General features: G+C 40.5%; 1 protein-coding gene across 16 annotated transcripts in view; it reads left to right on the top strand.

Moving 5' to 3' along the window:
- Positions 1 to 22,900, top strand: part of PUM1 (pumilio RNA binding family member 1) — a 130,165-nt gene that overhangs the window by 101,265 nt on the left and 6,000 nt on the right. For 10 of the 16 annotated variants that reach the window (XM_081224439.1, XM_081224438.1, XM_081224433.1 and 7 more), the window contains 6 exons: positions 7,698 to 7,965; positions 9,306 to 9,435; positions 11,262 to 11,396; positions 15,313 to 15,450; positions 17,740 to 17,865; positions 19,049 to 19,170. In XM_081224439.1, the coding sequence (XP_081080565.1) occupies positions 7,698 to 7,965; positions 9,306 to 9,435; positions 11,262 to 11,396; positions 15,313 to 15,450; positions 17,740 to 17,865; positions 19,049 to 19,170 (919 nt within the window). The remainder of the gene's footprint in view (positions 1 to 7,697; positions 7,966 to 9,305; positions 9,436 to 11,261; positions 11,397 to 15,312; positions 15,451 to 17,739; positions 17,866 to 19,048; positions 19,171 to 22,900) is intronic. The other 6 variants (XM_081224440.1, XM_081224434.1, XM_081224426.1 and 3 more) reach the window with 1 other exon arrangement.

Consider the following 22,900-nt stretch of genomic DNA (forward strand, 5'->3'; position numbering starts at 1 on the left):
GTTGTTTGTCATTATTATTATGGAGTTGTAAGAGTTGTTTATATATTCTGGGCTTCCCTGGTGGCGCAGTGGTTGAGAGTCCGCCTGCCGATGCAGGGGACACGGGTTCGTGCCCCGGTCCGGGAGGATCCCACATGCTGCGGAGCGGCTGGGCCCGTGAGCCATGGCCGCTGAGCCTGTGCGTCCGGAGCCTGTGCTCCACAACGGGAGAGGCCACAACAGTGAGAGGCCCGCGTACCGCAAAAAAAAAAAAAAAAAAAAAAAAAGAGTTGTTTATATATTCTGGATATGACTCCTTTATCACATACGTGTTTTGCATATACATGTTTTCTTCTGGTCTTTCGCTTGTCTTTTTATTTTTATGCTACCCTTTTATTTTGTTCGGTTTGGTTTTCTGTTTGTTTGTTTTTGTTTGGTTTTTTTTTTTTTGGCCGATGTGCGTGGCCTGCGGGATCTTATTTCCCGAACCAGGGATCGAACCCGCACCCCCTGCAGTGACAGTGTGGAGTCTTAACCACTGGACTGCCAGGGAAGTCCCATCTTTTTGTTTTTATTTATTTATATTTTTATTTATTTATTTATTTTTTTGTGTGTGTGGCATGCGGGCCTCTCACCATTGTGGCCTCTCCCATTGCGGAGCACCGGCTCCGGACCCGCAGGCTCAGTGGCCACGGCTCACGGGCCCAGCCGCTCCGCGGCATGTGGGATCCTCCCGGACCAGGGCACGAACCCGTGTCCCCTGCATTGGCAGGCAGACTCTCAACCACTGCGCCACCAGGGAAGCCCTTTATTTTTATTTTTAGATGGTTGTTTTTGAAGTGCAGTAGTTTTAATTTTGATGAGGTCCAGTTTATCATGCTTTCTGGTATAGAAATCTTTACCCAACTCAAGGTCTTAAAGATTTTCTCCTATGTTTTGTTCTAAAAATCTTACTGTTTTAGCTCTTAAAGTCTTTGATCTATTTTGAATTAATTTTGTGTATTGCATGTTCATCTTTTTGCATGCACCATTTTCCCCAGCAAAGTTTTGAAATTTTTAGTGTGTAGGTCTTAAATGTATTTTGTTAAACTAGTTAGTGTATATTTTATTTTTCTTGAATGGAATTCTAGTTTTGTTTTGGATTGTTTGTTGCTTGCAAGCATTTAGTTTTATCATCATGGTAGAATTCCTGTCTTCTTAAAATAAATTCTTCCTGTCCTTTAAATTCAAGGTTGTATGTGCCCTTAGTCCTTTAAGAAAAGCAAAGATCAAACAAAATGGTTTTCTCTGTCCCTGCCTGAACTGCAGTAGCTGTTTCTAATTTATTGTTCAGTAACCTGTATTAATTTCCGGTTGTTTACTAGTCATGTGTGCCCCTTGAGGCACTTCTCTGTTCTTAATGGAAATGTGGTGTTTTGTGACACCTGGTTCTCTGAAGGTGACTTGTCATCTGTAGAACTAACCATGTGAAAATTAACTTAGTTAGGATTCAGTATTACACACTAAAGACAGTTACTCTTAGGCTTATTTTCATTTAGGGCTACCTGGCTGTGATATTAGGGAGTGGACTGGGGAGAACTTATTTTATAAACATTTTGGTGAGCAGCATAGCCTCCTCCTGTAATAAATACAGAGCCAGATGTTGGGCACCTTTGGAATTTTTCTTTAAAAGGCAAAGAAAGCAGGGCTTTGCCCATTAGGCATCTACTAAATCTCTGAGTACAGAAAGCAAAACAAGATGAATGAAAACATTCCACATAGCAAGAGGATGGAATACTAGATGGCTAGGAATACTAGAAAACCCTTTGTATAAAGTAACTGAAGCACATCTTAATTTAGCATGGTATACTTTTGTCCGTCCATTTACTTTTAATCTGTATGTGTCTTTATTTTTAAAGTGAGTTTCTTGTAGACAGCATATAGTTGGATTACATTTTTTAAAATAAATTTATTTATTTTTGGCTACGTTGGGTGTTAGTTGCTGTTCACGGGCTTTCTCTGGTTGTGGCGAGCGGGGGCTACTCTTCCTTGTGGTGTGTGGGCTTCTCATTGCGGTGGCTTCTCTTGTTGCGGAGCACAGGCTCTAGGCACGCGGGCTTCAGTAGTTGTGACACAAGGGCTCAGTAGTTGTGGCTCGTGGGCTTAGTTGCTATGCAGCATGTGGGATCTTCCCAGACCAGGGCTTGAACCCACATCCCCTGCATTGGCAGGTGGATTCTTAACCACTGTGCCACCAGGGAAGCCCCTGGACTACATTTTTTGATCCACTCTGACAATCTCTTTAATTGGTTCATTTAGACCATTGATATTCAAAGTGATTATTGATATAGTTGGGTTAATATTTACCATATCTGTTGTTTTCTGTGTTTTTCTTTGTTTCTGTCTTCTGCTCTTTTTCTGCCTTTTGTGGTTTTAATTGAGCATTTTATATGATTCCATTTTATTTCGTTTCTTAACCTATCAGTTATACTACTTCCTTTTTTTTTTTTTTAGTGTTGCCCTAGGATCATTATACATTTACAATTAATCCAGGTCCACTTTCAAATAAGACTATACGACTTCACATGTAGTGTGAGGACCTTAAAATAACAAAATAATCTTAACCCTTTCCTCTCATCCTTTGTGTCATTGCTGTCATTCATTTCAGCTATATAAAGCATGTGTGTATATATATGTATATGATAGAAACATACATAATTGAATACATTGTTGCTGTTAGTTGAACAAACTGTTGTCAGATCAATGAAGAATAAGGTAAATAAAAGTTTTTGTTTTACTTATTCCTTTTTTGATGCTCTTCCTTTCATTATATAGATCAGTTTCTGGCTTGTATTATTTATACTTCTCTCTGAAGAACTTCTTTTGACATTTCTTGCAAGTCACATCTACTGGCAACAAATTTCATCAATTTTTGTTTGCCTGAGAAAGTCTTTATTTTTCCTTCACTTGTGAAGGATAATTTTGCAGGATACAGAATTCTAGGTTGGTGGGTTTTTTCCTCTCAAAACTTACAGTCTTCTCTTCTTGCTTGCGTACTTTTTGAGGAGAGGTTGGATGTAATTCTTGTCTTTGCTGCTCTGTAGGTGGGATGTTTTCCCCCCTGTGGCTTCTTCCAGTATTTTTTCTGTATCTTTGATTTTCTATAATTTGAAAATGATAGTTGGAGGAGTAGTTTTTTTGGTCTTTATCTTTTTTTTTTTTTTTTTTTGTGGTACACGGGTCTCTCACTGTTGTGGCCTCTCCCGTTGCGGAGCACAGGCTCCGGACGCACAGGCTCAGCGGCCACGGCTCACGGGCCCAGCTGCTCCGCGGCATGTGGGATCTTCCCAGACCGGGGCACGAACCCGTGTCCCCTGCATCAGCAGGTGGACTCTCAACCACTGCACCACCAGGGAAGCCCTGGTCTTTATCTTGCTTGGTGTTCCCTGCACTTCCTGGATCTGCCGTTTGGTGTCTGGCATTAGAGAAATCCTTAGTCATTATTGTTTCAGATATTCCCTCTGTTCCTTTCTCTCCTCCTTCTCCTTCTGGTATTCCAGTTATGTGTATGTTACACCTTTGTAGTAGTTGTCCCACAGTCCTTGGATTTTGTTTTTCCCCAGTCTTTGTTCTCTTTCCTTTTTGGTTTTTGAGGAATCTATTGATAGATCCTCTAGCTCAGAGATTCTTTCCTTATCTGTGTCCAGTTTGTTAATAAGCCCGTCAGAGGCATTCTTCATTTTGGTTATAGTGTTTTTTTGTCTCTCATATTTCTTTTTGGTTCGTTCTTAGGATTTCCATCTTTCTGCTTACATTGTCTGTCTGTTCTTGCATGCTGTCTACTTTACCCTTTAGAGCCCTTAGCATATTAATCATAATTGTTTTAAACTCCCAGTCTGATAATTTCAACATCCCTGCCATGTATGTTCCTGATGTGTGCTCTTACTCTTCAAATTTTATTTTTTGCCTTTTGATATGCCTTGCTGTTTATCTTTGATAGCCACGCCTGGTACATCGAGTGAAAGGAACTGCTGTAAGTAGGTTTTTAGTAATGTGGTGGTGAGGTGTGGAGGGAGGGAAGATGTTCTATAGACCTATGATTAGGTCTCAGTCTTTTAGTGAGCCTGTGCCTCTGGACTGTCAACTTCACAAGTGTTTCTTAGTTTTTTTCCTCCTCCCTTCAGTGGAACAGGATAGTTTGAGTAGGCTGGAGTTGTGTATTTCAGGGTCATCCACACTGAGCCTCTTAATTTGTCAGTTACAGTTCAGGTTTTCCTAGTCTGGTACTGGTTCAGGCAGTGGTGTCCACTTGAGTCCCTGGTCTCGTTAGCTGTGGTGACCTGTATGTCTGTCTCTCCAGTCTTGGGGACAGTGGTTTGCTCTGTCTTCCTCTCTCGTGGATCTAAGAAGAATTGTTGATTTTTCAGCTTTTTGCTTGTCGTTAGGGTGGAATGGTGACTTCCACGCTCCTTACATGTGGAGCGGGAAACCTGCACATACACAAAACATTTAAGGCTTTGATTTCTGTGGAAATGTTGTCATAGGACAGAGCTCTATGAAATCCACTACTGTCAAAATATTATAGAAAAACTTTGTGAAATCACTAGGAGGCTTAAAGAGCCTGCATGAAATATTCCTTTTAAAATGGGGTTAAAATTCAAACACTTTCAGGGACCATCTCCAGGGGATAGTAATTTGGGTATTAGCACATGTAGGTGTGTAAACTATAGTGAACTGGAAAACACCTTTCTGCGTATTCCCCATATAAAGGAGCTGCAGTCCACAAATAATGATGGTCTACTATTTGCCAGGTACCTTTTGAAAAACAACCAGAAAACCACATTTTTAAGCAAAAATTTACTTTAACCATTGGTTTAATGTTTAAAGAAAATTATTTGGCCTGAGCAAAATATTCCTGTTGACTGTTAGTTTGCCATTTATAATATAGTACCTGGAGAAATTTATTTTCTTTTTCAGATTTGTATACTTCCTTTCTCAATAATAAAAGCTGTGTGTGTATGTGTGTCTGTGTATCCTGTCTGGCATCCAAAGACACTGAAGCCAAAAATCCAAACTTCAGGGCAGGTGTATAAGTCTACCCAGTAGTCACTCCAGCCCTTTATGTTATGGATTAGTCAGTATGCTTTTGGCCACAGTAACAGAAAATCCATCTAATAGTGGCTTAAACAATAAGTGCATTTGTTGGCTCGTATAACTGGAAGTTTAGGGGTAGGGAGGGCAGTGCTCAGGGTTGGTTCCTGTCATTCAGCCTTGTCATCATGGACCTGGCCACCTTCCATGTTTATTTTTTTTAAGTGAAAGAGAGTTTATTTAGAGAGATACACATTCCACAGGCAGAATGCTGTTGTCTCCTACCTTGCATGTTAATTTGGATGTTTGTCAGGCCTTTTAAGAGTTTGTTTCTCTGTTGATATGTTACTTTTCCCTAAGTGCCTTTGTTAGTGACCAGGTTCTTAACCTTTAAATTGTTTTCAGAGCTTTGTATGTTCATGCCGTTCCTTCTTCTTAACCATAACTTGCTATTATCACACTCTCCCAGTACCTGCTGACTTACCTGATTACCACCTCTTTGCCTGTTTGTCCCTTGTCTCAAGCCAGGGTAGAAAGAATTGTTTTTGAAATGGAATAAAAAGCAGCCATATGGCTATTATTCTCTTTTCTTATAAACCTCCTCTTTCCTTTCCTTAAAGAAATGTTTTCCTTTGGGTTAAGAAATATTATGGAATTTTGACAAGAAAAACAATGTCCTTTAGACCAGGGTTGACAGCCTGTTAGGAACTGGGGTGCACAGCAGGAGGTGAGTGGCGGGCAAAGCGAGTGAAGCTTCATCTGCCGCTCCACATCCCTCCCCATCACTTGCATTACCGCCTGAACCATCCTGCCCCCACCCCCACCCCACCCCGGCCCCGTCCGTGGAAGAATTGTCTTCCACAAAACCTGTGCCTGGTGCCAAAAAGGTTGGGGACCGCTGCTTTAGAACAAGAAAGTTATATAACTGAGTCTGAAAATGAGTCTCGTGTAGTTGCAAGGGCAGTGACAGATTCTGGCCATGATAATTTGGGGTTTTGTATCTTTGGACAAGCATTTCACCTCTTTGGGCCTTAATTTTCTGTTACATAAATGAGAATTAAAAACTCCCTTTCCATAATGCCAGTGAGAATTTGATAGAAAGTGGATATAAAATACTTCTAGCATAGATCCTGGCATAGGACAAATGCTCAGCAAGTAGTTTTTATTTTTATTTATCTGTTTAAACAAAATTTAACGTTGAGCCATTTCCTTTCGGTTCCACTTTTTTCATTGAGACCCAGACCTTTGAAACTGGGCCCTGGAATTCTGTGGAGAAATCCAAGCTGAGTATCTTTTTGTAGCTACCATTAAACTCCAGACCGGACGTTCATTAAAGCTCTGTAGAAGTTAACAGGCAGTTCATGTTGGGTGATTTTTCTCGTGGCTCCTGAATTGTTATTTACCTACACTCTTTGTGGTTTAACTGGTATTTCTTATCTACTTTGCAAAGTAGGAATGGAGGAAAAAACAGAAAAAGGGCTTCACGTCCTTTTTATAGTACAATCTAAAGTTTAAAAAGAAACCCTCTATTATAAAACAGTCTATTGAAAATATAGACTCATAATTTTTTTTTTTTTTTTTTTTTTTTTTTTTTTTTTTTTTTTTTTTTTTGCGGTAGGCGGGCCTCTCACTGTTGTGGCCTCTCCCCTTGCAGAGCACAGGCTCCGGATGCGCAGGCTCAGCAGCCATGGCTCACGGGCCTAGCCGCTCTGCGGCATGTGGGATCTTCCCAGACCGGGGCACGAACCCGTGTCCCCTGCATCGGCAGGCGGACTCTCAACCACTGCGCCACCAGGGAAGCCCTAGACTCATAATTTTTAAATTCTGTTTTATCTTTTGATAGGCATATCAGTCTTATCTCTGTTTTATGTGTCTCAGATTCACAATGATTATTCCCTTGTCGGCAGTCAAAGCGCAGTATCGGTAGAGCCTGGAAGTTGTTGCTACAGCCGTCACTTCAAGGCTCTGTTCCGGTAGAAGGAGTTAGATGCTGCCCATTCCTGGTGAAGAACTGGAAAAGCTTCCATTTCAAAGCACACGTCCTTTTTTTTAATCCCTTATGTCTCATCCTTGGCCTTGGTTGCCTTAGTGATTTTCAGACTTCTATTTAGCGGCAAAACCATGCCTTCAAAGCTTTTTTTGGGAGGTCCACTATATAAAACAGACTAATCTGGGTACCCTTAAAAAAAACATTTTTTTTTTTTTTAAGGGAGGGTTTCAGATGGGAGTGGGGATTATCCACTGATGGCAGGAATCTCCGCAGAGATCAGAGTGGAAAACCACTGCAGTCTCTGTGCATTTTGTCTTTTCTGATCCTGGTGCTCAGGTGCTGGTTCACACAGCAGGACCTTTCCTCATCATTTTATTTACTAAGGGCTACACTAACCATTGCTCCATTATTGCTAGCGGTCTCCTATCAGTGGTTAATAGCATTCCCCTCTCAATTTTTGTGCAAAAGTTTTCTTCCAGCTTGGTGAGTTTGTCTTATGAAAGTCATGGCACTAATGGAATTGAATCTTAACACGAAAGCAGCAGAATTGAAAAGAAATCAGAGGTGATGCAGGATTTTAAGTATAGGATGCGTTTTCCTCTCTTGAATAAAGTTCGTTAAGAATGAGTCTTGAGTTCTCCTGTTCTGTAACCAACAGGAGGACTCACAAATGGCAGTGGAAGATACATCTCTGCTGCTCCAGGCGCTGAAGCCAAGTACCGCAGCGCGAGCAGTGCCTCCAGCCTCTTCAGCCCCAGCAGCACCCTTTTTTCCTCTTCCCGTTTGCGATATGGAATGTCTGATGTCATGCCCTCTGGCAGGAGCAGGCTTTTGGAAGATTTTCGAAATAACCGGTATCCCAATTTACAACTGCGGGAGATTGCTGGGCATATAATGGAGTTTTCCCAAGACCAGCATGGGTCCAGGTGAGGACTTGGCTTTGCCACTTAAGGTAACTGAAATCTTAATGCCTTAAATTCCATGCTTCAGATAAGGTATACATTAAGTAAATTGCCATATAATAATGGAAACGAAGTTTGCTTTTTAGTACGCTTCCTGTTACTTATTCCAGAGGGATGTGGCTATGAGAGTCGCCAGATATACAAGTGATTGAGAATAGCCATTTAGTAATCTGGATCATGTGCTGAAACAAACCTTTTTACCTTTCTGAAAGATTAGTCTGGTGTTCCCTTTGTTCATGAGAACCTCCCAGAATGTCTGCAGTTTAAGAAATACAGAAACACTAACACAAAGACATGTGTACACTTTGGCTACTTTAATCGCTATTAAGAATCTTGCTCTCAGAGAGACACTATTCAAATGCAAATTGGGATCCCTGGGCTCAGGAGTAAGATGGTGCCACCACTTTTCTTTGTTGTTCCATCCTGTAGAAGTGAGAGTCTGCACAGAGGTTAGAAGATGCTATTATAAAACACAGAATTTAGCTTTGGTTACCCCTGCCTGTTCCAATGGACTTCACAGAAAGGGACCCTGGTCCTCAGGAAAAAGCAGATTTATGGTGACATCATCCATCCTTCTCTCTCCCTTTCTCTTTCTTTCTCTCTGGCAGTTCCACCAAAACAACTCCCAAAGAACCTACCTCCTCTTTAAGTTCTGCCAGCTTGCTACTGGGCAAGGATTTCTCATATTTAGATCCTAAAAGCCAGGTTGGGAGAAGAACATGGTTTTTCTGATATAGTCACCTGAGCTAAAAAAGGCAAACTGAATAGCTACTACTTTAGAAAGAGACTGCACATAGATGACAACTGTTCCACATCATTAATAAATATGTAGTGCTTCATATGAATGTGAGTTAAAGACTATAATAAGGACCATAGGCTTTGAGTTTATTGCTGTTGGACAGGTTCCTAAAAGAAAAAGTCCGGTAGAGTTCTCCCTGTGTTGTGCCTGCTTTCACCCTCTTCTCTCTTTTCCTGCCCCCCCTTTTCAGCTCCCCCTCAATCCCACACATAAATACATGTCCTGTTGTAATGAAGTATACTAAAATTTAAATATACTTCTAAAAGCTCAGTTAAATTAGGGGATACTTCACAATATAACTTTTTTTTCCTTTTCAGTAATTCTTCAATTTGAAGTGAGCTCAAGTGATTTATTTAAATAACACTGTTGGGCGTGTGTGTATATGCACATGCACACACATACACTTAGTTTCAGAACTGACACATTATATAAATTGAGCTAATCTTTATGTACTTTCCAAGTCTTCCTAAAATGCTGTGATTGCCCTTTTTACTATGTACTTCAGATTCATTCAGCTGAAACTTGAGCGTGCCACACCAGCTGAGCGCCAGCTTGTCTTCAATGAAATCCTCCAGGCCGCTTACCAGCTTATGGTGGATGTATTTGGAAATTACGTCATTCAGAAGTTCTTTGAAGTAAGCCTTTGTTCTTTCTATCCTTTGACTTTAGACAGTCTCCATAGCATTTTGATTTTTATTAACTGTTTTTAGAATTGCAGTTTCATTCCAGTCCTCAAAATGAAGCGTGAGTGGTCTTTTTGAAGCACATTTAAATGTTTCTCCAATTCATTAGCAGTAGTGCATCATTTAAATACCCAAGCAGATGATGCTAGTGTATTTTAGAAATGTGTTTGTAGGACCATTCTCCCCACTTAGGATCCCGCACAATATTTCTGATTGCTAAAATAGTTTCACTAAAAGTGTCATTTTGGGAGGAAAAATCCTTGTAAGATAATTTTAGCAGGACCACAGTAAAGTTCTGAAAATGAATTTTAAAAAAATGGATTCCTAGAGAATTATCTTTGAATACCAACTCTCGTGTTTTTCATCATAAACCACAGTCATGAGGATTGTTAAATGCTGCTTCTTGGGTGATCCTTCAGCCTTGGTTCCTTATTGTTCCTTCGTTAATGTGGATAATGTCCACTCCTGTTATCATTTTCCTTGGAAAGGATTAACGAGATTGTTGGATTAATGTCTGTTTCCTCTTCTAAACTAAAATGTCAGAAAGGCAGGGACTTTTTGCTAACCATTTGTAGCTGTGGTGTACTGGTATCAACAACCCCATTATAAATCCAGAAAGGAGTGAAGCATTGAGATGAAACGTCTGGTACAGGGGGAAAATGCTGCAACTCTGCACATTACCTGCCCCCCAACAAAAGAAATCTGTAAATTTCTTACATCTTATTTTGTTTGGTTTGTGTGAAGATTAAAAAAAGGGCTCACTCACAGCCTCAGTCTTCCCAGCTTTTCTCATAAAGGCCTAAGTTCTGAATTCTCCAGCTGCGGATTAAGATATCAGCCTAAACACGACTCTTGTAATTTTGACTTTCGAATGCCGTTTTGTCACAGATATAAAAATAGATCTCCAGCTCCAGAGGTTAATGCAGCTAGGGGTGGCTGAATGAACAGTGGGTTATAGCAGTATGATTTTGGGACAAGCTAGAGAACTCCTCTGACTTAGAGGATGTCCCTGGACTTCAGTTCTCTTGTATGGAAAATGAGTGGGTTGGGCAGCCTTATTCATAAAGTCTCTTCCAGTCTCACATGCTATTCAAATGAACGTAAAAAGCCAGGGATGGAGAAACGTTCTAGGAAGAGGTTTAACACTGTGCTGTCATACCCCTTGATTTTACTGACTTTCCCCCTATTCTGTTGACTTGTATAAATAGACATTATCAATTCTTACAGTAATATAGACCAGTGTATTCAGAGCAGTGTGCATGTGTGCCTTGGCTTAAACTTCATAGAGATGAAAGAAGAACTTGTTTTCAGCTTACGGGGCTCAGACGACTGAAGTGAAGTAGATTTGTTGCAAGAAGTTCTTGAATCTTCCCCAGACATTGTCTAAAGCCTTAATAAACAATGTCTTCCACATGTACTATTGTTTTAAGAATAAATGTAAATGCTCTTGGACATACAGGTGTATTTAATAGTTTTGATGAGTTAAGGGCAGCTTTGAGGAATTGCCTATTTGTTTAGCAGATACTAGTAGTGGAACTACTCCAGTTGGATATCTGAGAAGTTTTTTAACATTAAAAAGAGTTCCTCATAATCAGAGGCTGATAACCACTGGTTTGAAGAAACACAGGCTTTTTAAATAAAAGGTTTAGTTTATCATAGAATACAGGGCTAAATAAAAGAGGTATGCCAATGGTTGGTACAGAATAATGAATGCTTTGCTTTCTCTGGTTTCTTTCTTTCTACCTAAGTAATGGTGTTCACCCACACATTATGTCTAGTTTGGCAGCCTTGAACAGAAGCTGGCTTTGGCTGAACGGATTCGAGGCCATGTCCTGTCACTGGCACTGCAGATGTATGGCTGCCGTGTTATCCAGAAAGCTCTTGAGTTTATTCCCTCAGACCAGCAGGTAATTGTAAGTTTCCCCTTTAACTTTTCTCTTGGTGTTTGATGTTTCTTCATGGTACATGTAGTGAACTTCGTAAGTTTGTCAGTCTTTAGTTTTCTTTCACAGTTTTTCTTTGGTGCTTGTGGCTACCTTCTGTGCATGGCAGGCATGAACCGTGCAATTAATTTTGTAAGTTTATAGTGATCAAGTGTCTTGTGTTAAAACCAGTGGTTTCAAACACTCTTCCCTTTGACCAGACCTTAGTCTTTAGGAGGTGTGATTTTAGAGGTGGGTTTTTTGTTTGGCAAGAGTTGAAGCAGGTAAGGTTGTCCTTTTCTTCTACCTGAACTGACCACCTCAACAGACAAAACTTTTTTCCAACCCACCTTCCAGTTTTCTTCACTTGCACCCTCTTCATTCATTCATTCCACCACTGTTTACTGAATGAGCGCTTGCCCAGGGCAGCGCCTGGCCTGGTGTGTTGACCTGGTGCCCACTGTGTGCCAGACGTCAGCACAGAGATGGCCGAGACTGAGCCCTGCCCACGGAGCACGCGTGGGGAAGGGCGACGGGAAGCAGTGGTGAGACGTGAGAGCACGTGCCCGAGGCTTTGAGGGGAGGCTTTGCAGGAGGAGAAGTCTGGGCTACAGAGGAGTTAGGAAAAAAGGGACAGAAATCTGAACTGTTGGGTGCTGTGGGTGGGAGCTGGCACAGAAAGCACGTGAAGAGGCCGATGGCCTCAGAGCAGTCGTGGAGCAGGTCCAGCGGGCCCCACACAGACCACGGGGCCCGGGAAGCCGGACCAGCCCACAGGCAGGTGTGCCGCGCTGTGTCTGCGCTAGGCAGTGCTGTGAGCCTTCAGGGCTGCTGATCTGAACCCTCAGCCTTCGGGCTCTGAACTCACTCGGCCCTTCTCGATGGGGGGGATGGCCGTGGTCTGGCAGTGATGAGCCACTTGCCCTCTCTGAGAACAAAGTTCAGTAATGAGAATCTTTGTTATGGACTCAAGTTCTGAGCCAGACGAGGCACCCACCACTTCCAGTTCAAAACAAAACACAACAGAACACTGCGCTGGTGTCAGCCATGGCAATTGAAGGCTGGGGAGTCCAAAGTCCTTAAGCCGTGAGACTCAGATAGGCATGTCAAGACGCTGGTGAAGGCAGAGGGAATGTTGGAGACACACGGCAGGTTGAGAGTTCATTCATTTAGTGCCAGTACTGGAGATACAGCAGTAATAGGGGTGCTGTGTGTGAGTAATTAGAAGCAGGGGTGAAGCTACTAGTTTGTTTTCTTTTAATGTTCAGATCATTGTCAGTTTTAATTTTCCCTAGGATGTTCAGGGATGAAAATTGATGGCTGAATCTTTCCTCTTTAATTTTCTTGTTTGATTTGAATATGGAACTTCTTTTCCTCTCTTGACCATAATGCCCGCTTACTGAAAGCAAGCAGGAAATTACGGTTTCCCAGGTATTTTCCCCATCTTTGCCCTCTCCCAGGATTATGATAACTTGTTGATTTTGTCTCCAGCTTTTCAGATTTTACTGTTTTTTGGTTTTCTGATCCAATGGCTACATTGTAGCAGTTTTTACCCCCCTTTTCTTTCCCCCTGGCAATTGTTCTTCCTACCTGCTATTCCTGCATATCTTTTCCTGGTCTGGTTTCTCTGTGATTCTTGTTCTGGGTCTAAACTACTGCTCCTGGTATGAATAATTTACTCTTTTCCAGATGTAAGTGTATTTTAGCTGCAATAAACTCATCTCCAGTGGAGTTTTTTACCTCTTTGGGCTCAAGAAAATATTCAGGGAAGCCCCCTCCCCTTCATTTTGATTATTAGAAGTGTCCCTTGTGTTTATCTTTATATAGGCGTCCTGCTCTATTTATCATTCCCATAATTATATTTCCGTAGTAAATTATTCTTTTCTGACATTTGATTAATTGCTTCAGGAAACTTTCCTGAGTCTCTTGTGTTTTGCTTGTTTAGTCCCTGGTGTTGTAGTCTTGAATTTCTTTAATTAGAAAATCGTTTAGTTGCTTTGACATGTTTAACATCTCAGGGATTTAAGGCATTGCATTCACAAATGTCACCATTATAAACTGGCTTGTAGTCTTCTACCATAAATATGGAGTCAGCACAGTGAAACTAATGTATAGAGATTGTATATAACAAGGAAATTGGGCAGCAAGTACCAGGGCCCAGCCGTGGTACAGGTATTCAGCTTAAGGATGCCTGAGACCTGAGGCAGCAGGTTTGGGGATGGGGTCCAGTCAAAATCCCAACGCACCTACACACACACACACACACACACACTCTCTCTCTCTCTCTCTCTCTCTCACACACACACACACACACACACACACTCATTGTCTGGCCTTTTTTAAAAGTTATTTATTTATTTTTTTAAGTTGATTTATTTTTGGCTGCATTGGGTCTTCACTGCTGCACACGGGCTTTCTCTAATTGTGGTGAGTGGGGGCTCCTCTTCTTCGCAGTGTGCGGGCTTCTCATTGCAGTGGCTTCTCGTTTCAGAGCACGGGCTCTAGGTGCGTTGGCTTCGGTAGTTGTGGCTCGCGGGCTCTAGAGCTCAGGCTCAGTAGTTGTGGCGCACGGGCTTATTTGCTCCGCGGCATGTGGGATCTTCCCAGACCAGGGCTCAAATCCGTGTCCTCTGCATTGGCAGGCGGATTCTTAACCACTGCGCCACCAGGGAAGTCCCTGGCCTTCTGTATTTCCCTGAGTTTGGACACTTTTCATTAACTGAGAGTATTGTTCCAGCTGACGTTGCAGTCAGTCTGGCCTGGTGGGAAGATCATTTTGGAGCCATAGACCGGGCTAGAATTCTGATTCAGTCACTGTCTTTAGTTTTAATACATTACTTAACCCCTTTCAGACTCAATATCTTCATATATTCACATATACGGGTGGAGGAAGGTGTGCAGGGTAATATTTGACAGGTGGTTTGCTGACATGGTCTGTTTTGCCACACACAGGAATCAGATTGCTTGGGTTTGAATCGGAGCAAGTCTAGGTCTGTGATTTTTAACAAGCCAGCTGATTTGTCTGTGCCTTGATTTCCTCATCTGTAATAGTGTCTACTGCATAGGATTGTGAGGCAGATTGTGAGTCAAAGCATTTTAAGCACTTAGAGGTCTGCTTAGCCTAGAGTAAGCTCTAGATTAACTATTTTCATTTTTAGTAATATGTACTTTACAGGGTTCTCATGGTGAAAACATGATGAATTGTATGTGAAATTCTCTAATACAGTGTAGTTGATTTGATATCGGCTCGTTTATAATTTGAAGATGACTGCACTTTTTTGGTAACTCCCAGAGAGATCTTTTGCAAGTTAGAGAACTTTTCTTAAGACTGGTTATTATTCGGCTTCCCTGATGGCACAGTGGTTAAGAATCCGTCTGCCAATGCAGGAGACACGGGTTCGAGCCCTGGTCTGGGAAGATCCCACATGCCGTGGAGCAACTAAGCCCACGTGCCACAACTACTGAGCCTTGAGCTCTAGAGCCTGTGAACCACAACTGCTGAAGCCCGTGCGCCTAGAGCCTGTGCTCCGCAACAAAAGAAGCCACTGCAATGAGAAGCCCACACACCGCAACGAAGAGTAGCCCCTTCTCTCTGCAACTAGAGAAAGCCCCCGTGCAACAACAGAGACCCAGTGCAGCCAAAAATAAATAAATAAAAATTTTTTAAAAAAAGAAAACAATCAAAAAAAAAAAAGCCTGGTTATTATTATAGGAAGTTTGTTAACATGTGGAAAAACTCCAGTCTTCGTTTGTTACCAGGTTGTCAGAGTGCCACAGCTGAGTTGTCCCACCTTCATTGTCACGGCTTCCCTGCTCAGTGCTTTTGTGTTTGGTGAGGAGAACGTTGACCATCCAGGTGTTTGCTCTCTGTGATTCTGGTGGTGCTTTCCTTCCTTGTCTCCAATAGAATGAGATGGTTCGGGAACTAGATGGCCATGTCCTGAAGTGTGTGAAAGACCAGAATGGCAATCACGTGGTTCAGAAATGCATTGAATGTGTGCAACCCCAATCTTTGCAGTTCATCATCGATGCATTTAAGGGACAGGTAAGTGCCTTAGGAAAGAAATAAGGGAAACGAGTTGATGGATGTTTCCATGGTGAGCAGAGAACAGGTTGGGGTTTGTGGAGTGTTCTAAAGGGCTTAGTGTACTTTAGACTGCAGTCAGTAGCATTCCTGTTCAGTGCGGTCAGGTACCTAGCTCTGCGCACCCAAGGTTCTTCCCTTAATTGTCCGTGGGTCTTCTCTCCATCATTAATGCAGATATCCGCTCATGTCAGGATGAGGTACTGTCATCAGATATTTGAAGAATAAATTTTTTCCTTTGGTTAAGTACTATTTATCTTGATACTTAAAAGTTTTTATCATGTTTTAAAGTTTAGGTCATTTACAGAACTAATCTTACAGGTTATGTGTCACTATGTCTTTAAAATAACAAGGTGCTTCTTAATTTTGGGGGGTTGGGTGGGGCAGTGATCAGGTTGGTTTGAACTGTGTTAAGTGGCACACAACCAGAGATAGCTTCCAGTTTCTCCTATTTACTTATATGTCGTAAGGACTAGTGTGCTTTTAGCGCCAACTTCCAAGCAGAGTTGATATTTTGTCATACCCTAGTTTTTCCAGAATTGCCCCTTAATTGGCTATTATCATTAATTTCTTTTGCCAAAAAACAACCTTCTCCCAGTCTCCTAAGCTAGGTGGGACAAGAGAGTAAAATACATCTTTTTGGGTGTGTGAAATTGTTTTTGTTTTTAAAAAGGGAAAAATTGGAAATACCAAATAGATTTTCAGGTGTAGTCATGGGTACTGCTAAAGCCTAGATCGAAATGGGATTTTAGAATTGTTTGGGTTTTGGGGTTTGCTCACTTAAACTGCAGTGGTTAAGTAGATTACAGACACTAACTTGAGGGTTATTGGGATTTTCTGAGTTAATAAAAAAAAGAGTAGAGCTGTTTATCTTTACATTTGTGTGTGTGTGTGAAATATACAAGAAAGTAAAAGGATTAAGCCACCGAATGGGAGAGAATATTTTCAAGATGGAAAATGCCAACAAATTGATAACCAGAATATATAAAGAACTCCTGAAATCAAGGAGAACAATACAAATTAATGCAAAAATGCTTAAAGCCTGAATAGACAGAAGAAACACAAATTGCTGGTAGACATATGAAAAAATAAATTCCATTAGTAATCAAGAAAATGCAAAATAAGGACCACAGATAGTAGACCATTTTCTTTCTTTTCTCTCTTTTTTTTTTGGCCGCGCCACACGGCTTGTGGGATCTCGGTTTCCCAACCAGGGATTGAAACCTGTGCCCCCCTGCAGTGGAAGCATGGAGTGTTAACCATTGGACCCCCAGGGAAGTCCCGTAGACCATTTTCTACCATTGGTTGCTATGTACTGGCAGGGATGTGAGATCTGGATACACTGCTGGTGGGAATAGACCCATTTTGGAAAATAATTTAGTATCTTTTAAAGTTCAACATTTATATTTCTTGTGATCTAGCACTCCTGGCCTAGGTATATACCTGATGAAATGTTTGGTCATGTACACCATGAGATGTATTTAGACATGTTTAAAGCAGCATTATTCTCCTAATAGGAAAAGACTAAATAAACCAGATGTCCATCAGGAGAGGATTGGAACCCCCCAAAAAAACAAGCCACATATTTTCCCAACATTATACTATACAGATATACAAAATAAACGATAGAAGCCCACAGTATTATAAGTAAATATTTGAAACATAATGTTGAGTGAAATAAGTCAAGTTGTTCCAGACTGTGAGTGTTTAACGTTTTTATAAAGCTAAAATTCAGAACATTACAGTGTAGTTATGTGAAAGCATTCAGGCTTTGATCCCAGCCCTTCTTTTTTCTGTTTTTAAACCCATCCTTTGACACTGTGGACTCTTAACTAAGTGTGTTTTCTATGACCTTGACCAATTCTGTGTTCCCTTCTAAATAAGCTTTTTCTGAATAAGGTCCTTCTTAGCTCTGAATTTATGTACATCTATGAATTCCTAGAATGGGTTTAAGAAATGAGTTTATCCTCACACATACATGCTCACCTTATTGTACGTAGAGAGAACTTAAATACCATACTTATAATTTGGGCTTTGGAGTCAGAGTAGGAAATAAAATCCTGGCTCTGTCACTTACTACCTATATGACTGTAGGCACATTATGTAAACTTTTAGGAGCTTCAGTTTTAATCATGATTATCTCTCAGGGTCATTGGGAAGATTAATGGGATAATGTATGTAAACAATATTGAAGCACTGAAAGTGGCAACTGTTATTTTTGGCTTTCTTGTTTGTGTTGGTCTGCCCTAGGTGTTTGCTTTGTCCACACATCCTTACGGCTGCCGAGTGATTCAGAGGATCCTGGAGCACTGTCTCCCTGACCAGACACTCCCTATTTTAGAGGAGCTTCACCAGCACACAGAGCAACTTGTACAGGTAGTGGAGTTGCCCGTAGAGTAACTGCAAACACCTGTGGGCTTTTGTGTTTTCTTAGCACAGGTATCTGTTCCAGAAGAGGTTAATGTGCTTAAAATGCCCATTGAAGCTCTGGGCAAGTTTTCGTTTGCAGCAGCCTGGTTCGTGTTTTATGAATAGGGGTAATGAGTAGAACCCTGGCCTTGGAGTTGAGATCTGCCTCTGATTCATCAAGAGATCTGCCAAGAACTGTCAAAAGCCAGAACTCTGTCATGGATTAAGCTAACTGTGGCCACTTAGGCCATTTAGTCTATCAGTTTCATCTTTACAAATGGACTAAGTGGATTAGTTGATTTCTTCTTTCTAGTTTTGGTACTTTGTCTTGCTTCTACTAAAATTGTCTCCCATATCATACTATTTGAACACTTTCTACATAGAGTATGTTGTCCTGAAGCAATTTTTGGGCAGTGTTTCTTGCTTGTTTTGGTGAGAGATTTGAGATTATAAGTGTATTAAATATTCATTGTAGAAAAGATTGAAAGTACAGAAAGTAGCAGCAGAACAGAAGAAACCACCCATAACCCTGCTGTCCAGAAGCAGGCACATTTGGCATAGGCGCTTCTTAAAAAGCATTATATGTGCACTTTTAATTTTTTACATCTTACAAATAAATGTTTCTGCCTTAGGAATTCCTTGCTCATACACACTTATTCTTTCAAAGGATCTTTCACTTTAGATGAGTTATCTCCATTGTGTGCTTGTAATGTTATTTAATTAGGTGTTGTGAGTATTTCCAGTTTTTCTTTGTTAAAGACAGGCGCACAGACCCATTTGTATATTTCTGTTAGAGAGAAAAATAGCTCTTTATTCCCACCTACTTTCTCTTCTTTTTTAGTTTTTTTAAATGAGAAGAGACCTACATTTTTGTGTATAGTACTTTATGAAGACCCTGACTAGGACCTTTGGGCATAAATATATATATAGAAACATTCCATTGTCTAGTAATAATGTGTTCCTGTTTTGTAATGACAGGGAAAAATTGTCACTACCTATCCATTTAAAAAATTCTTATGTGTTCATTAGTGTTCAGGTAAGCCGTCATGGTCTTACAGGAAGATAGGTGTTGATTAGATATAAGGATTTAAGTAACATAGAGCCTGTTTATATATAAATTAAAAAATTTCTCTTGTTGTTTCTCAAATAGGATCAATATGGAAATTATGTAATCCAGCATGTATTGGAGCATGGTCGTCCTGAAGATAAAAGTAAAATTGTAGCAGAAATTCGAGGGAATGTACTTGTATTGAGTCAGCACAAATTTGCAAGGTATGTGCTTTGAATTACTCAGGCTGTTTTCCAGAAGAGATGATTAAATAGTATTTCAGCTCTAGAGAAATTTTCATACTTTTTTTGTTTTAATGTTTATTTTCCTCAAAGTACACATAGCTAAAAAAGTCAAAGAGTTCTGCTACAAACTATGAAACATAAGACATCTCTTAGCGGGCTCCTCACTTCCCCAGAGTTCGCCACTTTGAAATTGGGGGAATGTGTTTCTAAAGCACATACATTTTGTACTTTGGTAAAATGGGTATTTTAGTAACTTACTTGTTTGGAATTGTGAAATGTTATCCTTTACTCAGTTTCCTCTTTGATACCTGAATTAAGGGGCAGGTGACCATATCTATATATAGGCCTTAGTATTTTTAAAAATCTCTTTTCAGTCTTCATATCATACCAGCCCAAGAATAAAATGTACTAGTTATTCCCAGGTTGTGAAAGATGTCTTAAGTAACTTATAAGTGGCAGAGGTTGGAGAAGAAATTGTTGCTTCCCTGGTGGTCCAGTGGCTAAGACTCTGCGCTCCCAATGCAGGGGGCCCAGGTTCGATCCCAGCTCAGGGAACTAGATCCCACATGCTGCAACTAAGAGTTCGCATGCCACAAGTAAAGATCCCGCATGCCGCAACTAAGACCAGGTGCAGCCAAATGAATGAATGAATGAATGGCCCTCCAGCGGCTTAGTGGTGTGATACTCTGAGTAGAGTCTGTATATCCTATCATACACATAACATAGTATTCTGTATTTTTGGAATATCTTTCTTCTCTAGTTTTTAAAATAAATTGCAAGGCGGGTGTGACTCATACAACCTTGATGTTTTTAAATTGTTCACTTTTAATTTGTGAAATCTTATAACATTACAGCATGGAAAATAGAGAAAAGAAATAAAAGCACCCACAGATCCAGTGTCTCAACAGCCTAAGCACATCAGGGTCATCTCTTAGACCTTGTATTCCTTTTTTTGGACATTTGCCGGGATCAGGGAAATAGGGGACAGAATCTCTTAGTTCTTTTTTGGGGGGTTGCTGTCCTATTTACTTTCTTGTTCAGTGTACTTAATATCTCACTCTTAGATATAGTGTTAAGTATTAATATTATAATAGAGTTGTGGTCTGATAATGACCAAGTAGCTACTTTGGGCCCAATCCTCTCACAGATAACAACTAATAAATTGTTGACAAAATGCCCAAAACTACCTGAAGACATTAGAGAGCAGGGAGATAACCAGAGAGGAGTCAGGGAGGTTGTTGATACTTGGAAGAAGGTTAATTGCACTGGGGAAATTTCCCCGTCCTCCTCCCCCTCCTTTTTTTGGGGAGGGGGAGATATATAATTGACATGGAACATCGTGCAAGTTCAAGGTGTACAATGTGTTGATTTGATACATTTATATGTTATAATATGATTCCTACAGTAGCATTAGCTGTTACGTCACATAATTATCATTTTTATGTTGAGAACCATTAAGGATCTAGCCTGTTAGCAACTTTGAAATTTATAATACGGTATTGACTATAATTAAGAAAGTTACAAAATGATGACCATGGGAGTGACAAAATGACAGGGGAGAAATCCTGGAAAGGAAGAGAACCAGGGAGGAGGAGGAACCCTAAATTTAAACTTTCTAAATATCTGGTTGACTCCTGAACCTCATTTGTATAGGACAGACTCGAGGCAACCCAACTAAGGCTAAAAGAATTGAACTGAGGTTTCATCTGCTGCCTACTGCATGGGAGAATTTTGCAGTTTTTGTTCAGCCAAGTTAACTGCGTACAAAAAAAGGGGGAGTGAAGGAGTAACACTCTTAGGAGGAATATGACAGAACTGTTTATACAGTGCATCATTTGCCATGTCTAGATAACAGGAATATGTGGCCTATACTCAAGAACAAAGAAGAAAATAGAAAAAACCCCTATGAATAGTTTTATACCACCCAGATGTTGGAGTTAGCAGAGCAGGATTATAAAGCATTTTATAAAGTTATTATATTTTGAAGTAATTAGTATTTAAAATACTATATTTTAAAGTATTTAAAGTATTATAAAGTATTTTAATTATACTCAAGGATGTAAAGGAAAATATGCTTGTAATGAAATGAAAAGATTAATGTTAGTAGAGAATTAGAAGCTTTATTATAGAAAGAATAACATGGAAATTATAGAGTAGAAAAATATAATATCTGAAATAAAATTCACTGTATGGCTTCAACAGTAAATTAGAGATAACAGAAGAAGGAGCCAGTAAATTTGAAAATCAGATAATAGAAACAAATCAATTAAACAGATTAGTGACCTTATGACATTTTGGATGTTAATATGGAATACAAAGTAAATTTTTCATTGACTTTGAGTGCATAGGCATGTGCATACACATGTTACTGAAGATATATTACTCATAATTAATTCTGATACTATTCTGTTTCATTTAAAAAAAAAACAGTCTCAAATCACTAAGCTGATTTCCTCAGCCATAAGTGGGTTGGGAACCACAGTTTCAGAAACGCTAGAATAGACTTTCAAGACTGGAACAATGTGGATTGTGTGTTAAGGTGGAAGGAAGCCTTTGTCCAAGTGGGATCCTGATCAGTGATCCTACCAAGTGGTGATAGCTGATCTACCTGCTTGCTTTCTTGGAAGACAGGTCACTGCTGAGGATTCAGTCCTCCACCCAGAAGAATGTGTGTCCTGTCTGCAACCTAGTTTAGTAGAAAATCCTATTCTAATCCTGACCACTTTGTAGGGGAAGCAGTCCTCGGGTGGATGAAGGTACAACCCAGCCAGGCAGTTCTAAAAAGTGATGAGTTGCCTGAACATTTGGAGATCGTGACTGGCTTTGTGCTACTCAACCAGCTCAGTAATGTCTTAACTCCCTTTTCTGCTAAGGGAGAAGGCAGTGGCTATTAGGAGATTCACTTCCACATGCCACACCTTCAGCTCGTGCTAGAATTACATAGTACTGTGGAAGGAAGGTGGGGGTAAAAGTTTTCTCATATTGCTCCTGTATCAGAAGGGAGAGGCTGTTGTCTTAATTAAACCTGATTGATTATCAGATTTGATTTACTCTGTGTATCTTAAGAAGGAAGATCGAAAAAATATCTGGTAGGATGGTAGTTCTTGGACATTTTTAGCTTGAGAATTTTGTTTTCTAAGTAAAAGCATGTAAATAATAAATACTCAGTACGCTAAACCAGGTAACATGGAGGGGGTCCTTTCAGAGCTCCATGGAAGCAACACCCTCTTATGGTTTAAAAACCTCTGGAATAGGGACTTGTTCTGGTGATGGTTATTTGTGATGACTGTTCAGTTATTGAGGGGGGCTGGCCTTTGAAAGAAGGAGTAAGACACTATCTCTGCTTTTTTGGTGCTTCTGGAGTGGGTATACACATCCTTTTTTCAGCCGTTGAAGGCAAAATTAAGACAAATGGGTGAAATTTCAGGGAAGCATATTTTATTTCAGTATGTAAAGAATGTTTAACAAAGCCATTCACTCGTAGGGTAGGATGCCCTAGAATCACTTCCAAATCACTGGAAATTCCCAAGCAGAGGCTAAATGGCCGTCTTTCAGGATTGTCAGAAAAGAGCTTTCTGCATTAGCTAGGTTTGAAAGTTCCTTTTCTACCTGACTGTCCTGTGATCCAGAGCAGCTCTTCCCCTAGTCATGAACTCTTTGCGAGGCCCACCTACCAGATGCTCTCTCTGCGAAGTATTGGCTCCAGTAA

The sequence above is a fragment of the Mesoplodon bidens genome (genome assembly GCF_964165515.1).
Source record: "Mesoplodon bidens genome assembly, chromosome: 2".
NCBI classification, from domain to species: Eukaryota; Metazoa; Chordata; class Mammalia; order Artiodactyla; family Ziphiidae; genus Mesoplodon; species Mesoplodon bidens.